This window comes from Chiloscyllium punctatum, chromosome 9 (assembly GCF_047496795.1).
Source record: "Chiloscyllium punctatum isolate Juve2018m chromosome 9, sChiPun1.3, whole genome shotgun sequence".
Taxonomy (NCBI): domain Eukaryota; kingdom Metazoa; phylum Chordata; class Chondrichthyes; order Orectolobiformes; family Hemiscylliidae; genus Chiloscyllium; species Chiloscyllium punctatum.
In genome coordinates this window covers 34,845,427-34,864,717 of record NC_092747.1, presented here as the reverse complement: position 1 = coordinate 34,864,717, position 19,291 = coordinate 34,845,427, and the positions used below count along the sequence as shown (strand labels likewise).

Sequence of the window (19,291 nt, the reverse complement as noted above, 5' to 3'; positions counted from 1 at the left end):
AAAACTAACAATATTCTATCCACATGTTTCTACTAGTAGATCCTTTTAATCAAACATGGTCCGATCACATGCAATTAGGTTCACTGACTATTTACAGATTCAAATGAGCAATCTCCACACAATTTCTGATGGATTTCCAGCTGTAGAAAAGTCCAAAGGGAGGAGCAAGAGCTCACCTCTGTTCTTCTCAACAATAATATTGGCTGGTGTCACTTTGGTCCTTTGTCCTGAAGCCATCCTCCAACATGCAGCTACCATTATGTTGGCCTGGAATTGGGGACTGATCCAGGCTCTTGTTTCTCATCCACAAGCCACTGCTTGTCCATTAGGCACTACCTTGACATTGGTGTGTTAGTTCTATCAGCACTATCAAGTGGGCACCATCAAGCGACCAACTATCAGAAAACTGCAGAAAGGAAAAATCTGAAGTGTGACATTTGTACTCACTCACTGGTATTGAGCCATGTTTGGTGCATATTTAAATGACACATTTATACTTTGAGCCATTTAAGGTAGGGACTAGAGGTGAGGGTTTGCGGGAGGGGTGGACGGTGCAGGATTGGCAATGAAGAGGGAAAGAGGAAAACCTCTTTATTACTTATTTGTATCAATTGTTTCACCTTTTCTCAGGATAGGCCCTTTCCTAGAAGTGGATTAAATTGTGCAAGATGGCATCTGACCTGATTTTTAATATTTTCTAATCAATCTGTTCAAGAGATGTCACTACATACTCCTGGAGCAGTTGGGACTTGAACCTGGGACTCCTGGCTCAGAGGGAAGGTCACTACCACTACTCCACCATGACTCCAGGCTATTCATTACCTGGGAGCCTAGACAGTAAATAGGCATCCAAGGCTAATTTCCCCACAATCGTATTCGACACAGGAACACTTTCCTGTACCAATCACAAGCCACCAGGCGAGAGGGGAATCCTTGCTGGTCCTTCTCCATTCTAGTGCAGAAACATTGAGGCCAATTGGAATATTCTAATACCAAACATTGGGAGTCAAACTTGGTCAATCCTGCTTTTTATTGCTTCATATTATAGACTATCACAAAATTTGCTGTAAGCCCAAAATGAAAACTCTTAAAAACATTGAGAGATCTTCTTCCACGTACTTGTAATGCTACAATTATCAGTTATCATTCTAAACCATGATTTTGGCAGCTCACAACTCAACCTGAGTGCCCTTATCTTTCATGATTATCTCACATCAATATTCCTTTGGATACAAAACTACTTCAACAAAATGCTAAGAGACGATAATAACATTCTACTTTCTTCTGACTGAAGGTCTCAGGCTTGCCTTCCATGTGAATTCATGGGCAAACTAATTAAATGGCACATCACAATGCCGCACGCAGGCAGCCTTCCTTCTGTATATAATAGTTTCTGCAATAATTCTGCTGCAATACCAGTGCACCAGAATTCTATGTTACAAACACTTCTGTAACATTTTTCACTTAACAAAACCGCTCAATGTGCTTTACTCAGAGTGAAGAGGATGTCAGTGACCCTATGCAATAAGAGTATGATAAAAAATGAGAGATGGTCAAAAACATGGTTTTTGAGAGGACTTTGAAAACTCTTTTTTCCAAAAGGTGGAATGTAAAATATCCAGGTTTGATCAAAGAATCCCAAGTGAATTTGCATGACAGTTGAATGTTTACTTAAAAAAAAAAGAAATCATTCCTGGGATGCAGATGTCACTGACTAGGCTAGTATTTATTGTCCATTCCAAATTGCTGACAAAGATGTTGGTAATCGGTCTTTTTGACTTGTAGCATGTGACAAGGGGAAGGGAAACCCACAGTGCTGTTATATGGGGTGTTCTAGGATTTTGATGCAGCAATAATGAGGCAACAGTGATATACTTCTAAGTCAGTATGGTGTGGGGCTTGGAGGGCAACTGGCAGGCGGTGGGTGCCCATGTATCTATTGTTCTTCAAGATGGTAGAAGTCACGTGTCTGGAAGATGCTGTCGAAGCAGCCTGGGTGAGTTGTTGAGGTAAATCCTGTAGATGGTACACACTACTGTTACCGTGCATCAGAGATGAAGGGAGTGAATATTGAGGTTGTCAGGTGATGTGCCAATCAAGTGGGTTTTGTCATATATGGTATTGAGCTTCTGGAGTGTTGTTGGAACTGCACTCATTTAGGAAAGTGGAGAGTATTACATCGCATTCTTGACTTTTGCCTTTCGATGGTGGATAGATTTTGAGAAGTCATGTGGTGAGTCACACATCTGCAGAATTTCTAAACTCTGATCTATTCTTGAAACGGAGATTCAGCAGCAGTAAGGTCCCTGAGCACCAAGGGATAATGGTAGATGGTCTCTTGTTGAAGATTGTCATTACTGAGGACTTGATGGCATGAGTGCTATTTACTATTTATAAGTGCAAGCCTGCAAGTTGCCCAGTTATAGAGTCATGGAGATGTACAGCATGGAAACAGACCCCTCGGTCCAACCAGTCCATGCCAACCAAATATCCCAACCCAAACTAGTCCTACCTGCCAGCACCCGGCCCAAATCCCTCCAAACCATTCCTATTCATATACCCATCCAAATGCCTTTTGAATGTTGCAATTGTACCAGCCTCCACCACTTCCTCTGGCAGCTCAATCCATATGCATACCACCTTCTGTGTGAAAAAGTTGCCCCTAAGGTCTTTTATATATTTCTCCTCTCACCCTAAACCTATGCCCTCTAGTTCTTGACTCCCTGACCCCAGGGAAAAGACTTCATCTATTTATCCTATCCATGACCCTCATAATTTTATAAACCTCTATAAGGTCACCCCTCAGCCTCAGACACTCCAGAGAAAACAGCCCCAGCCTGTTTAGCCTAGCCCTATAGCTGAAATCCTCCAACCCTGGCAACATCCTTGCAAATCCTTTCAAACCCTTTCAAGTTTCACAACATCTTTCCGATAGGAAGGAGGCCAGAATTGTACACAATATTCCAACAGTGGCCTAACCAATGTCCTGTACAGACGCAACATGACCTCCAAACTCCTGTACTCAATACTCTGACCAATAAAGGAAAGCATACCAAACACCACCTTCACTATCCTATCTACCTGCGACTCCACTTTCAAGGAGCTATGAACCTGCACTCCAAGGTCTCTTTGTTCAGCAACACTCCCTAGGACCTTACCATTAAGTGTATAAGTCCTGCTAAGATTTGCTTTCTCAAAATGCAGCACCTCGCATTTATCGGAATTAAGTTCCATCTGCCACTTCTCAGCCCATTGGCCCATCTGGTCAACATCCTGTGGTAATGTGAGGTAACCTTCTTCGCTACACCTCCAATTTTGGTGTCATCTGCAAACTTACTAACTGTGCCTCTTATGCTTGCATCCAAATCATTTACATAAATGACAAAAAGTAGAGGACCCACCACCAACATCAGGCTCACTGGTCTATAGTTCCCTGGCTTGTCCTTACCAGCCTTCTAAAACAATGGCACCATGTTAGTCAACGTCCAGTCTTCCACCACCTCACTTTGTGACTATCGATGATACAAATATCTCAGCAAGAGGTCCAGCAATCACTTCTCTAGCTTCCCACAGAGTTCTAGGGTACACTTGATCAGGTCCTGGGGATTTATCCATCTTTACCTGTTTCAAGACATCCAGCACTTCATCCTCTGTAATATGGACATTTTGCAAGATGTCACCATCTATTTCCCTACAGTCTATATCTTCCATATTCTTTTCCACAGTAAATACTGGCAAAATACTCATTTAGTATCTCCCCCATTTTCTGTGGCTCCACACAAAGGCCGCCTTGCTGATCTTTGAGGTTATCCTTTTGTCCTAGTTGCATTTGGGCACAGACTGCCTCAGCATCTGACTCATGAATGGAGCTGATCATGGTGCGAACATCTCTGCTCTGACTTTGTGACTGCGGTTAGATCATTGATAAAGCAGTTGGAGGTTTTTGGGCGAAGGGCACATCCCTGAGGAGTTCCTAATGTGCAGCAGCCGAAATGATTGACCTCAAACAACACCATCTTCCTTTGTATCAGGTATTACTCCAACCAGTGCAGAGCATCTCCTTGATTCCTGCTGGCTTCAGTTTTGCTCAGGCTCACTGGTGCCACACTTCGTTAAATGTGGTCTTAATGTCAAAGGCAGTCACTCTCACCTCAATTCTGAATTCAGTTCTTTTATCCACAAATGAACCAAGCTTGGAGTCTGGAACGGAGTGCCCTGGGCAGAACCCAAACTGAACATCACTTAGCAGGTCATTGATCAGCAAGTGCTGCTTAATAGCACGGTTGATAACATGTTTCATCATTTTACCGATGATCGAGCATAGACTTATGAGGCAGTCATTGACCAGATTGGAATTGTCCTACAGGAGATACCTCGCAATATTCCACATTGTGGGTAGATCCCAATGTTGTAGCTGTTTTGAACTTGGGAATGACATAATTCTCGAATAATCAACTTCAAAGGTGCATCCTTCAAACAAAAATGCTGAAGAACCACTGAAGTATTTGATTTTCCACTCCACCAGAACTCCTCTGGAATTCAACATTAATATCCTGGATACTACTGCCAGCAATCCAGCAAACAGAAACAAAATCAGAAGTCCACTTTGACTTTTATTTCCATTTTCTTTAAAACTTTTATCTACAAATAAGACATAATATTAGAGGTGGGAAAACAACAATTTGATAGGTTGAAGCAGATGGGGGCCAGGAGTCGAATGATGAAATCTTCAGGAATAAGAGAAAGTGAGGACTGCAGATGCTGGAGATCAGAGTTGAAAAGTGTGGCGCTGGAGAAGCACAGGTGAGGCAGCATCCGAGGAGCAGGAGAGTTGAAGTTTCGGGCAAAACCACTTCATCAGAGCCTCATTTCTGCTTCTCAGCTGCTGCCTGACTGCCTGTGCTTTTCCAGCACCATATTTTTGAACCTTCAGGAATATGTTCAGAGTCAGTACCCTAAGGTGCAGAGGTCAGGATGATTTATAGTTCACACAAGGTAAAGTTTGGGAGCTTGGTAGGAAAAGCATTTGAGACATCAGGTATGTGGGAGCAGACAGTAGACAGCGAGATCGGGGAGAAATTTGGGGGAGTCAGGGGAAAGGAGAGCTAACTATTAATGCGTTCCTCCTGACTTAAAGGTCTGTGCTTCTGGAGCAGGGTCTACACCTGCTAGGAGCTGTAGTAACTAAATTACTTTAAATAACTGGATAAATACAGGGAAATCAACCCAAGTTTGTGCTCTGAAAGATCTTGTTGAACCCTTCCAGGTGAACTGCTATTTCTGGATTCAAGCACAAATCAGTTTCCGAAAGGTTGCAGTACTGTTGCAGCCTTCAGTAGTGACAATCTTCTCAGTGCTCTCCAATACTGGGACCAGAAGATCCATCCATTTTGTTTTTAAAATGAGGGGAGCTGAACAGGATAATTTCAATTTTGAAGGTGTTGAGCTGAAGATGGAAAATGAATGCCATATCCTGAAAATGACAACCATCCAAGAGAAGAAAATCTTTAATCAGAATGGAGAGTTTTTATATTACAGTCACTTTTAGCATCTAAAATTGAACAAAAGCTCCCTTTTGACTAAAGCATCTTATCACTCAGCTAGATTAGCAAATAGACTACATACTAACCAACATCTGCGATGAGACTGCCAGGTTCTTGTTCCAACAGGAAGTGTCGTACTCGGGGCCAGGCTTTATAACGAGAGTCATTGAAGTGAGGGGCGATCCTCTCATAGACATCATGAACATAGTCCTTCTCCAAACGACTTGCTTCTTTATCCATAGTGAAATCATGCATTCTGTCATGAAACTGTCAAAAGCCCTAAGGGGCTTAAGGGGAAAAAAAAACACCAAACAAGAAATTAACAAAAATAGAAGAAATTCGACATCGTAGTTAGTAATTTTGGAGGTGGTATCGGCACATAAACATTCAGAATATACATGAAATGTTCCCAAAGTTTCCCGTAACACTAAACTATATAAATGTTTTCCTCGGTTCTATCTGTCTTGTTCCAAAATATAGCCCTTATCCAACTTAAAAAGCCTATTTCTCTCCGGCCTCATCTCTACCCTCACATTTAATCTGGTGCCCACTAACAGGATATTCAGCCCTGGATTGCACCCTGTTCAGAGCATGCTAACTCCAAACTGAGGTCCAGCTTCAACCATCTACTTGGCTTGCAATCTCCTCCTGCACTCACATCCCAGAGCAGTCAACATCAGTATTAAGGTACTATTTGACAAACTTCAGCACCAAAGTCACATGACTGCAGGATATCCAAAACACTTTACAGCCAATGAAATATTCTGAAATGTAGTCCCTGTTGTAATGAAGGAGAAACAGTGAATTTGCACACAGCAAGCTCCCATAAAATGTGATCAAATGAGGAGTTCATAATATGATTCTCTGATGTTGACTAAGGAATAAATATTGGCCAGGACATCAAGGATAAGTTCCTTCAAAACAGTATCAAGAGATCTTTTACATTCACTTCGGGGGGCAGGCAGGGCCTCGGTTTGACATATAAAATAAAGGAAACATAAGTGTTGTGAAGAAGGATCACAACACAATATGTTAACTCTGCTTTTTTCCCCTACTGATGCTGCCCAGTTTTCCTCCAAAAATTTCTGATTTTGTTTCAGATCTCCAGCATTGGAAGTTTGTTATTTCATTAACTAAAATGATAATTTCTCCAGGATGTCCTTTGACACTGCAGTGGGAGGTTGGAAGAATCACACAGATATTTCCACTGTGTATTTTTGCTATAGTGAAGGAATACTTTTAGATGCTCTTTTACAGTGAATATAATGTATCACAAGGATCCTGGATTATTTGGCTTTATAGAGGAAGATTTCTCTGAAAAGTGCATAAGATTAATGTTATCAGAAATTATAGTTAGCCTAACCATACAAATGGTGCAAAACTGCTGAGGGTAATGTTCAACCAAAATGATCACCTGCAAATAAAATTAAACTCATTTTATAAACGTCAAATGTAAATAATGTAAAAGTAATTAAAACAGATCCAAGTCTGCATTTGAGAATGCAATGCAAATTAAGTATAAACAATATTGAAGGGCAATTAGGCAAGTTCTTCCTTCATTCTTTCAAGGTACGTGGGCATCTCCTGCTAAGCTAATACTTGTTGCTCATTCCCAATGACTCTCGAGAAGGTGGTGGTCTACTTCAACTGCTCCGATCCATCTTGTGTCCATTTTATGGAGTTGCACTTACTGTACTGTTGGGAGGGAGTTCCAGGACTTTTATTCAGTGACAGTGAAGTAATGGTGTTATAGTTCCAAGTCAGAATGGTGTTTTCCTGCAGAGCAACATGCAGATGGTGGCTTACACAGTGTCTGCTGCCATTGTCTTCCTAGGTAAAAGAGCTCACAGGTTTGAAAGATCCTGTCAAAGCAGTCATGGATAATTGCGGCAGACATCTTGTAGATGATACACATTGCTGTAATGGTGACTTGTTGGAGGAGGGAGTGAACATTGAGGTGGCAAATGGAACGTCTATCAAGCAGGTTACTTTGTGCTGTATTGTGTTTAGCTTCTTGAAGAAAACACACCAATACAGGTGAGTAATCCATCATATTCACACTAACGCCTTGTGGTTGGTCGATAGACTTTGGGGAGTCACAGATTTCCCAGTTTCTGAGCTGTGTTTTTTAGCCACAGTATTTATATGGCTGGCATAGTTCACTTCTGGTCAATGGTAACCTTCAGGTGTTGAAAGCAACTGTAATGGCATTGAATCTCAGCATCTGAGGACAGAAAATAAGTTAATGTTTTGAGTTCAGTGACCCCTTTCAAATTTGTTCAGGTCTTGCCATAAATGGACACACACTGCTTCAGTATCTGAGTCATTGCAGATGGTCCTGAACATTGTGCAATCATCACAAATGTCCCTAACTCTGAGCTTATGATGGATGGAAGGACATTATTGAAACAGCTGAAGATTATTCAGCCTAGGACAGTATCACTGAAACGCAGGAGTAGATCAACCAAATCCTTTGCTTTGCTATTCAGTATGATCATGGCAGATCCTCTATCTCAATACCTATTTCCGAACTTCTCCTCATTCTTCCGTTGCCTTTAAAATAAAAAAAAATCAAAATCTCTTTCTTGAATATATTCTGGTTCACTAATGTCCTTTAGGGAAGGAAACTGCTATCTTACCCAGTCTGGCCTACATGTGACTCCAGCAATGTGGTTGACTCTTAACTGTCCTCTGGGTAATTAGAGATGAGCAAGTATTGCCCACATCCCAAGAATGAATAAAAATACTGATGGAGATATTTTTGTTTATAATGTTTCTCCCAGTCACCAAGGCTCTGTATACTAAAAAATACTACTTTTTGTCCTTTTTCTGACCCTTTTATCTACGTAGACCACGGTAAAATGTCCAGATTAAGATTCTCTCCTTCAAACAAGACACAACAAATTACAATAATGAGCTACTGCTGGGTTAAGTGCTCACATCAACCTAATTAATTGATTGCATGGATCATAAAAAAAAAGAACCAAATACCCTGCTGGATTTGATTCCAGTTTTTAGTGATCGCACTGTTAGACTTGACGTACTGCAGTATTTTATCTTCTGTGTTAGTAATCTCACACTTTGAACCTACTGCATGCAACACAAAATGAACGACACCACAGGATAGCATGTGTAAATAGAGTGATTATGAAGTGGTGACATTTTCCCAGATTTATCATGTAACAATGCAGGTATTTGCTTCAGAAAATTAAACTGTACCTCATTTTAAACTGTACCTCATACTGGTCAAGAACATTTCCACAGTTTCCACATAAAAACCCTCCATTTTAAATACTATTTGAAGAGGAGTAATTTTGCATGCAACTTTAAACTCTGACTAACCACGTGACACACTGACACACTTAAGTCCCCTTATTTGACAGTAAAATCTGATTATGCAAATTAGAATGCTATTTAGAATAAAAATTTGTTTTACTTATGTATTGCCTTTCATGTAAAAATACAGATCACATCCTAAGTGTTATTGTCAGTTCTAAAAGAGGAAGGGCTTTACTGAAACTAGAAGCCTGTCATTTCTCTTTGCATATGTTTACTGTGTACATTAACAGCTGATTTCAAATGTTCCTAATTGAGAAAATATACAATTTTATAGAATTGATTGTTTTTTAATTCACTCGTGGAACATGCTGGTCTGGCACCAGCATTTAACGTCCATGTCTAGTTGTCCTGTAGGTGGCGGTGGTGAGCCACCTTCTTGAACTGCTGCAGTTCATTTGCTACAGATACACCTACAAGGCTGTTGCAAAGAGAACTCTACGATTTTGACCAGAGCCGGAGAAGGAAGAGTGGTGATATATTTCCAAGTCAGGATGGATATTACATTCTTTACAACATTCTCCTTTCAATTGACCACAGACAGGATTAAAAGTGTTCCATCATGACCCATTACAATTTCACAAGGTCTAAATAAAACCTCACTATAGACTAGTTTATACCAGTAATTAAGACAAAAAGATCAGGCTGTATATTCAGCAGTTTAGTGAAGAGATGTAAAGCCAATCACAGACGGGAATTCTACAGGGTGCATACTGGGAGGTGTGGGTATAAAATTGGATGAGATCATAGGTTGGATTGGCAAGTCTAACACCTTCCCACTGCTGCCATTTTAATAGTGCCAGGGAAAGTGTTGAACGACTCTCCCACCCTTAGGTGAATTCAGGTCCCTAAGTGGTCAAACAAGAGCCACCTGAGGGCCTGTTGCAGCCACTTTCATTATTTTACCAATGACAGGTGGACACTGCAAAATGTGGAGATCAGCAGTCTGATAAACAATAGAAAACACTTATACAACACGAATAACAGAGACAATCCAAAATCCTCAACTGTTAGCTATATTCTACTTCAATACACATTTAAAATGGAATCTTTCAATTGTCAAATTTACGTTATGACATTAATGGCCTCTGACCGAGTATGGCATCAAGAAAAACTGGCAAAACTCGGATTCAGGAGGAAAATTCTTGACTAATTGGAGTCATACTAGATAGTTGTAACTACTGGAGATCAGTTGCCTAAGCTCCAGGACATCTCTGCTTGGATTCCTCATGGGAGTGTCCTCAGTCCAAACACCTTCAGCTGCTTCAATGATTTGGCTCCATCATAAGGTCACAAGTGGAGATGTTCACTGATGATTGCACAAAGTTCAGCGCCATTCGTGACTCCTCATATACTGAAGCTCCAAATATAGCATGACCTGGATAATATCCACACTGTGGGCTGTGACCATCTTACCACTGCCCCTTGACATACAAGGACTTTTGGTGGGATGTTACTCATGCCCCCCCTACACATTAACAGCACAGGGATGGAACGAACAGAGAGTGCCAAGCTCCTGGGAGTGGTCATCCACAACAAGCTTTCTTGGACTCTTCACGTGGATGCACTGGTTACAGAGGACCAACAACGGCTCTTCTTCCTCAGGCAGCTGAGGAAACTTGGCATGACAGCGAATACCCTTGCCAACTATTATCAGTGCTCCATCGAGAGCATTCTGTCTGGATGTATCACTACCTGGTGTGGCAACTGTACCATTCAAGATTGGAGATTGGAGATGGTCACAGTGAGTGGTGAACTCAGCCCGGACAATCACAAAGGCCAACCTCCCATCTACAGAATCCATCTACCAGGCCCACTGTCAAGGAAAGACTGCCAGCATTCTCAAAAATCCATTCCACCCTGGCAATGATTTTCTACAACCTCTATCAGGGAGAAGGTACAGAAGCCTGAACACACGCACCAGCCAGTTTCAAAACAGTTTTTACCCTACTGTTGTTAGAATACTGAATGGACTCAAACTCAAAGCAATCGCCTATACCTGTGCTTTTGTTTTTGCAGCTGTTTACCTATTATTTACTTATCCATGCTATTTAACTATGTGATCTGCCTGTATTGCTCGCAAGACAAAGCTTTTCACTGTGCCTCAGTACATGTGACAATAAATTCAATTCAATTCAATTACTGGATCCCCCACCATCAACACTGCGAGGGCTAATACTGGCAAAAAACTGAATATATATCATGGCTACAAAAGCAGGGTAAAGGCTAGGTAACTTGCCTCTTGACTCCCCAAAGACTGTCCACCATCTACAAGGCACAAGTCAGGAGTGTGATGGAATTCTGTCCTATTACCTGGATCAGCACAACTCCAAAACACTCAAAGCTTAATGCAAAGGGTAATGCAGCCTGTCTGATTGGCTTCACCACCTCACCACTGACAGTGGTCAGCAATATATGCAAGATACATTACAGAAATTCACCAAACCACTTCAGCATCATCCAAATCTAAGAGCACTAACATCAAGATGACTAAAATATATGGGCAGATCACCATGTGCAAGCTCCATGCCATATGCCATTCACCATTCTTACTTGGAAATGTATTGCCATTCCTTTAATAGTGCAGGATCAAAATTGTGAAATTCTCTTCCTAATAGCACTGTGGGTGCATCTACAGTAAATGGATTGCCGCAATTCAATGGAAGCTCACCATCATTTTCTCAACAGGATTGTGGGATTGACAATAAATGCTGGGCCAGCCAGTAATCCCCCCTCCCATGAGTGAATTTTAAAAAAATAGTTGGGCTTGGAGAGTCTGCAGAAGGAACAACAGCCTCTTGCAGATATCATGAATGGGATTAGATTAGATAAGATTAGTTACAGTGTGGAAACAGGCCCTTCGGCCCAACAAGTCCACACTGACCCGCCGAAGCGCAACCCACCCATTCCCCGACATTTACTCCTTTACCTAACACTACGGGGCAATTTAACATGGCCAGTTCACCTAATCTGCACATTTTTGGATTGTGGGAGGAAACCCATGCAGATACAGGGAGAATGTGCAAACTCCACACAGTCAGTCGCCTGAGGCGGGAATTGAACCCGGGTATCTGGTGCTGTGAGGCAGCAGTGCTAACCACTGAGCCACTGTGCCGCCCACAAACACAGATCTTAACTCCAGTTTGGCAAATCAAGTCTATATAATAGTAACAACATCTATTTATTTGGTGTCTTTAATGTAAAAAAGAGCTAAGACATTTAAAAGGGGAATTACAGAGCAAAGTCTGATACTAGGTCACACATGGTGATGTCAAGAAGGATGGCCAAAAGCTGGCCAAAGACTTAGCCTGTAAGAAGCATCTTATAAAAGGTACAGCTGCCAGTGATCAAGTTTTTAAAATTGGATAAGCTCGAGAATACAAAATTGGAGGAGTAAAGACATCTCAGTAGTGCAGACAGCAATGTTACTGGTTGTTCAAATTATGTTTCATTCTTTTGCCACACCACAAGTGTCCATATCCCAGCTCTGTGATGTTAAGTGGCAGTAAGACCATCTTTCAAATGCACAAATGTTCAAAGGCTTTGTAACTTCTTAAATATTAGGCAATATTTCATGTAGTTAAAAACAATGACTGCAGATGCTGGAAACCAGATTCTGGATTAGTGGTGTTGGAAGAGCACAGCAGTTCAGGCAGCATCCAAGGAGCTTCGAAATCGACGTTTCAGGCAAAAGCCCTTCATCAGGAATAAAGCTTTATTCCTGAAGGGCTTTTGCCCGAAACGTCGATTTCGAAGCTCCTTGGATGCTACCTGAACTGCTGTGCTCTTCCAGCACCACTAATCCAATATTTCATGTAGTCATTCTTTCCTGAGTCTAATTATTGCTGCATTATTTGACTGTGTACTACACATTTTCCAAATTAACTAAATCCTATAGGAGTACTTGCACTTCAATTATAGTGTTGGAGGGAAACTCTCCAAATAGACACTGTCCTATAAAGTACAGTGAAGCTCATACTTCAGTATAAGTTCAAGTCATAACACAGATGTTACATTGCACTGATATCAGTGCAATGTCCATGTTAAATTTATAACACAAATGCACATTACTCATGTTATGAAGGTCAAATTGGTTAATGGCCTGAAAATGGCTTAACATTTGTGAGTAAACTTAAAAAGGAGCTTTCAGCTGAATAGTGAGGGTGCCCAAATGTTTCAGAAAGTCCTTTTAATACGCAAACTGACTCACCCAGACCCATTTCCCTCTGACTAATGCACCTAATACTATGGGCAATTTAGCATGGCCAATTCACCTGACCTGCACATCTTTGGACTGTGGGAGGAAACCAGAGCACCCGGAGGCAACCCACACAGACATGGGGAGAAAGTGCAAAGTCTACACAGTCAGTCGCCTGAGGTGGGAATTGAACTAGAGTCTCTGGCGCTGTGAGGCAGCAGTGCTAAGCACTGAGCCACCGTACCGCCCATGCTCCAATGTTTTATCAGGTCACTAGTAGAACAGGCACTTCCAGGTTAGCCCCACAAGAACAAGTTGCTATTGGCCTGAGGGGTAGACCTTAGCTTTCCCACCTCAAAGTTCACCCAAATAGGTCTACATTCCTGATAGCTAGTTTGTCTTCCAGGGAGCTCACTTGGTTTATACACCAAAAGGACAGACACCTAGCAGAAGGATCAGGCAGTCAACTGACTCATATCACCAGTCTGCCAACTGATAGCTAAAGCCTATCCTAATATACAATTCAAGATTATTTAACTGCTCCATATCCATGCTAAACATGTATACTGACATAATGGATTAAGACTAATTTCACTAGTTTCAACTGAACTATTAAACATTCTGAAACGCACTATTAAACGATTGTTTGTGGGGGAAGTGCAACTGCATGACCTTTGGAAGTATTGTGCCCTGTTGCCAAAGCTTTAATGCCAGTTCAATCATGGAGATACATAAATGTAAACAAAGCCTTTTTCAAAATAACATAACAGGTTGCCAGATTCTGTTAGCAACAATACATTTGTGGAGAATGTGGCACTCCATGCAGAAAAAAAAGCTGTATGTAATCTAATGACATTTATTGTCTTCAGTGGGAGTTGCTGCTCCTGCAAATGTTGGCTAACAATAATCAGCAAAATTTTCTTAAAAACATCTTTCAGCTTTAGAGACATTGGGCAGAATCTTATACTGTCTCCTTTTGAGTGTTTAAAAGCAGAATATTTAATAGGTGGGATGGCGGCATACGGGTACTCTGTTGCCTTCCTACATTCAGTCGAATTAAGTCAGAGGCAGGAAGACTGCTGATGCAGCCCCGCTCGTCAATCCAGAGACCCTGGAGCCTGTCATTCCAGTCGAAGCCATAGCTCCACAGTGGTGCTGTTGGCCTCGGTTTGGTTGGCAGCCCTTGCTAGGTTGGACTTCCACCCTGGGGTGCTGATTTCAGTAAAAATACCCAGTGCTAAGTTTGCAAATGCTCTAGTAGCTCATAGTTTGGCTCACATTCCTGCAAAGAGGCATCACTGTCCTCCTGCTGGTTCTCCATTCAGCAGATGAGACCCTGACTTCAACAAGACCTCACCAACACTTTTCTTCTGTCCGCATAACGTATTTATCCCATTCACTCAGAAATTCAAAAGAAAAAATGTTGGTATAGAAATCAAGGAGAAGGACTATGATATAAATAAATAAAATAGCTTGGACAGAAAGGAGGTTCTAAATAGTTTGGCAGGGTTTAATGCAGATAAATCTCCAAGGTGGAATGAAATCTATCTCAGGCTGTTGAGGAAACAGCACGGATGCTGGCAATAATTTTCAATCCCTCTCTGGCCACAGGGGAACTGCAAGAGGAATGGATAACAACCAATGTGGTACTGTAATTAAAGAGGGGAGCAAGGGATAAACTGGGAAGCTACAGGCCAGTTAGTCTAATCTCTTGGAAATTTTTGGAAATAATTCTGAAGAACAAAATTCATCTGCAATTGGAGCGGAAGGGATTAATCAAGAATAGTCAGCATGGTTTTGTTCAAGGGAGGTCATGAATTTTTCAAAGAGGTGGCTAGCTGTGTAGATGAAGGATGATGCATTTGATGTAGTCTACTTGGACTTCAGCAAGACTCTGGGTAAAGTCCTTCATGGGAGACTGATAGTGAAAATAAGAGTCCATGGGATCTAAGGAAATTTGGCAAATTGGATCCAGAATTGACCAAGCAGCAGGAAGCAGAGGACAATGGCTGACAGGTGCTTTTATGACTAAAAGCCAGTGGGTCTGCAAGTTTTGGGGCCCTTCCTTTTTGTGATAAATTTTAATATTTAGACATAAATGTTAGAGGGTTGATCAGTGTGTTCACAGATCACACAAAAATTGGTGGGGTGGCAAACAGTAAGGAGGATAGCCTTAGATTACAGGAGGATAATAAATGAGCTGATTAGTGGCACATTGAATTCAATCTGGATGAGATGTGATGCATTTGGGTAACATAAATAAGGCAATATGATAAACGGTAGCACCCTAGGAAGCACTTTGAATTAGAGGGACCTTGGTGTGAATGTCTACTGGCCCCTTTAGTAGGACAGGAAGGTTAAAAAGGAATATTTGCCCCAAATATTGAGACGCAAAGTTTAATAGTGGGAGGTTATGCTGGAACTGTTAGGCTACAGCTCGAGGATTATGTACAGTTCTGGAAACCACACTGTCGGAGGGACGTGTTGCACTGTAGTGGATGCAGAAGAGATTTACCAAAATGTTGCCTGGGGCTACTTACAAAGAGAGATTGGATGATTAGACTCCCTACAGTGTAGAAACAGGCCCTTCGGCCCAACCAGTCCACACCAACCCTCCAAAGAGTAACTCACCCAGACCTATTTCCCTCTGACTAATACACCTAACACTATGAGTAATTTAGCATGGCCAATTCACCTCACCTGCACATCTTTGGACTGTGGGAGGAAACCGGAGCACCCAGAAGAAACCCACACAGACATGGGGAGAATGTGCAACTTCCACACAGACAGTCGCCCAAGGCTGGAATTGAACCTGGGACCCTGGAGCTGTGAGGCAACATTGCTAACCACTGAGCCACCATGCCACCCATCTGGATTGGGGTTATATTCCTTGGAGTACAGAAAACTGAGGTGGGGTGCAGGGGGCATGATTGGGATATATAAAATTATGATAAGCACAGGTAAGAGAGGCAGGAAGGAACCTTTCCCCTTGGCGAATGAATCAATGTTGAGGGGCACAGATTATGGTAAGGGCCAAGAGATCTGTAGGGGATGTGAGAAAATAAAATGTTTTCACTTGTAGGGTGGTGATGTGAAAAACGCCTTGCTTGTAAGGGTGATAGAGGGAGTAGTCCTCAACATTTAACAAGTATTCAGCTGTGCACTTGTAATGTAAACTTATACAAAGCTATGGGCCACATTGTGTAAAATGTAATTAGATAGTTCAGTGCCTGTTTTGATTAATTCAAACTTGATGTGCCAAGTGGACTTTTTGTGCTGTAGATGTCTATGAGTCCAAGACGAAAGAAGACGGTGATAACATGGTAAACCCAGGGGCAGATTCAAATTCCTCCTGGACATGCCCAAAGGCTTCACTCTTGATATAAGTGAAGCATGCACCATTATTACCAGTGTCTGTTGCTGTCTCCCATAACAACAACTGCAATTCTCTCCATCCACGTTCCTGAAAATTGACTTATTGAGAGTTAATGGCCCCAAAATTTGGCTCTGGACTCTATTTATTCTCAGTGCTACCTGTGACAACCTACTTCATGGCAAAAATGGTGCCTGTGGCACATGCACAGCCTTCTGGATTAGACCACACTGAACACCATTTTGCATGTATTGACATGAATATGTGCCAGAGACATGCAAGGTAGGTATGTTGTGACTTTGGCCAACTTCTAACACTAATTTCTCTGGTGGAACCATTTTAGATCTCAATGCTCCAGCAATTTAAATGAATCATGAATCACTCTCACAACAGTTACCAATTGACTTTCACTAGTTGCTACTAATTTAGAATTTTTGATGATTTGTACTGTCTTTTAAAAGGTTAGTAAAATCATTATGGACTGTTATGGTGTATGGTGCAAGTACTGATGTTCACTTTAAAAATGTTCTCCTCAGATCACGTATTGCATTATTGATGCTTTTATTTCTAAACCCCATTTGTCTGCAGCAGGGAGAAAAAGCAAAGGTAACAAGTGCTCAGAGAGGGAAGAGGCAGCGATAAAGGACTCTCAGCAAATGGCCATAACCACCCAGAGTCTTCACAGAGCAATTCTCTCACCTCAAGATCGTCCAATCAATTACAAGTACCCAGGTAATAGATACGATGGCTTTCTTCAATGTCAGTCCATGAACTATCAGCATTTGAGCCATCAGGAGAAAGGGGAGGGTGGTGACTAGGACAAGGCCTCTTTCATGGTGATGGGAGATTTAAGCACACAGACAGCTTGAAGATCACGAAACAGAGATTCTTTATTTCACTGGCATCAGGTCTTTACAAACACGAAAGGAAATTAAGGTTAAAGTAGTAAATTAGAGTATATACACTGAATTAAATCTGTAGATTATATCTGGTTGAGGAAATCCTTTGTTTATCTGTCTATCTGGTTCTCTCCCCACGAGGTCTCTTTTCAACAAAGGAACCCTTTCCTCCAGAGCAAATCTGTTCAAGCTCACCTGCTCAGTGCCCTCCCGCATCATTGCTGCTGCTGCTGGAGGTCCTGTTACTCATTTCCCTGTTTGAGATCTGCTGCCCTGGCAACTAAACACAGCCTGTAGTGACTCTTTTTTAGCAGTTGGATGATCAGCATGTCAATTACGCACGATGGCTAGAACGTTTGGGTCCATATTAGTGGTAACATTCTCTTTTGCATCACTGATCTGGATGAATCATAAAGATGATTCAGTGTTCCCAATCAAGCATCTTGTGAGTTCTATGCAAATACACTATTTGCCCTGCTGCAGATGGTCTCCCTTGCTTTGCAAAGTGTTCTTTCCAAACATTCCAACATACATATACCAGCCAGTTTATATTTAAATTGACACTTTAGATCAGGGTGGGCAATTAATTCTTCCAAGGGGCCACATGAGAAACCTGAGTTGTGTTGGAGGGCCGAACCAACAATAAGTTGAACATAATTCTGCTCAGTATTAATTTTCTCCCATTGTAAAAAGTACTAAATTATATAGTTTTGCACTGAAACTAATATTCAAAAGAATAAAGGATATTCTGTTACAATAAAGATATGAAATTGTGGAGTAGGTCAAATATAGAACAGTAAAAACAATAATTTCACTATTTTATTTTATTTTTAACATATTAATCTCACAAACCAATAATGAAAAGCTGTTTCATTATTGTTCAGTATTACAAACAACAAACAACTCTATACAAAAAGCAATAAGTGCTTTTGATGTTTTTCAGTTCATTTTACTTGTTTCGTGGGAAAAATCCAGTCTGTTTTGGGCTTGAACAAGTGCACTGAAATCTGGGTGAATGTCTGATGTGGATATGCGAAGGACAGCTGAGAGGCAATCGTCAGTGATAGAGGATCTGTATTTGAATTTGTTGAACTTCATCACCGAGAATGTCTGTTCGCATATATAGGTAGATCCAAAAAGGACTAGAATCTTCTAAGCATGCCTCCTCATGTGTGAAAAGTTCTCCTCTGAGGGAAGAGTAAAAATCCAGCAGCGAGACTGACCTAAAGTACTCTGCCAGAAGTGTGTCAGACTGCAGCTCAATGAGTTCAAGCTGAACACTAGGTGCATTCTCCACATTGCATGTAAATAGGGAAAAAAAATCATGTGCATTTCATTCTCAACCGTTTTAAAATCTTGAAATCACCTTGAAAATTCACCATGCAGCGCTTCTAACCTGTGGAGGTGATCTGCTGAAGGTGCGGCTTCCTTCAGTGTTGGCAAGTGGATGAGAATGTTGTCCTCCATTAGGCTTGAGAAAAGCTGCAACTTTCTCATAAAAGCCTTCACCAAGTTGTACATTTCATGCACAAAAAGGCCCTTGCACTGCAGCTTCATATTTAGTTCAAAAATAAGTGCAGTCCCATCAACAGCAAAACCAAGGCCTGCAATCCAGTCTGCATATGAAAGCTATGGAATGCCATTCCCTTTCTTCACACAGAAATCTTGAATCTCTTCTCTCAGGTCCCATACACTTTTCAACATTTTGCCCAGGCTGAGCCACCTGACAGCTGTGTGGTAGCCAATGTCATGATGTTCAGTCTCACTTTCCTCAAAAAGTGCAATAAATTGCCTGTGATTCAAAGCTCTTGCCCTGACGATGTTAACTATTTTAGTTACAACATCAGCCACATGGTTAATTTTTAACATTTACACAACACTTCCTGATGTATAATACAATGCAAAAATACCAATTTCTGTCACTTTATCCCACATTCTCTTT

General features: G+C 41.4%; 1 protein-coding gene across 2 annotated transcripts in view; it reads right to left on the bottom strand.

Annotated features, from left to right (window-relative positions):
• The window catches only part of trmt9b (tRNA methyltransferase 9B), a 57,859-nt gene that overhangs the window by 17,506 nt on the left and 21,062 nt on the right, over nt 1–19,291 (bottom strand). For both annotated transcript variants that reach the window (XM_072577221.1, XM_072577222.1), the window contains one exon: nt 5,630–5,830. In XM_072577221.1, the coding sequence (XP_072433322.1) occupies nt 5,630–5,798 (169 nt within the window). In that variant the 5' untranslated portion in view covers nt 5,799–5,830. The remainder of the gene's footprint in view (nt 1–5,629; nt 5,831–19,291) is intronic.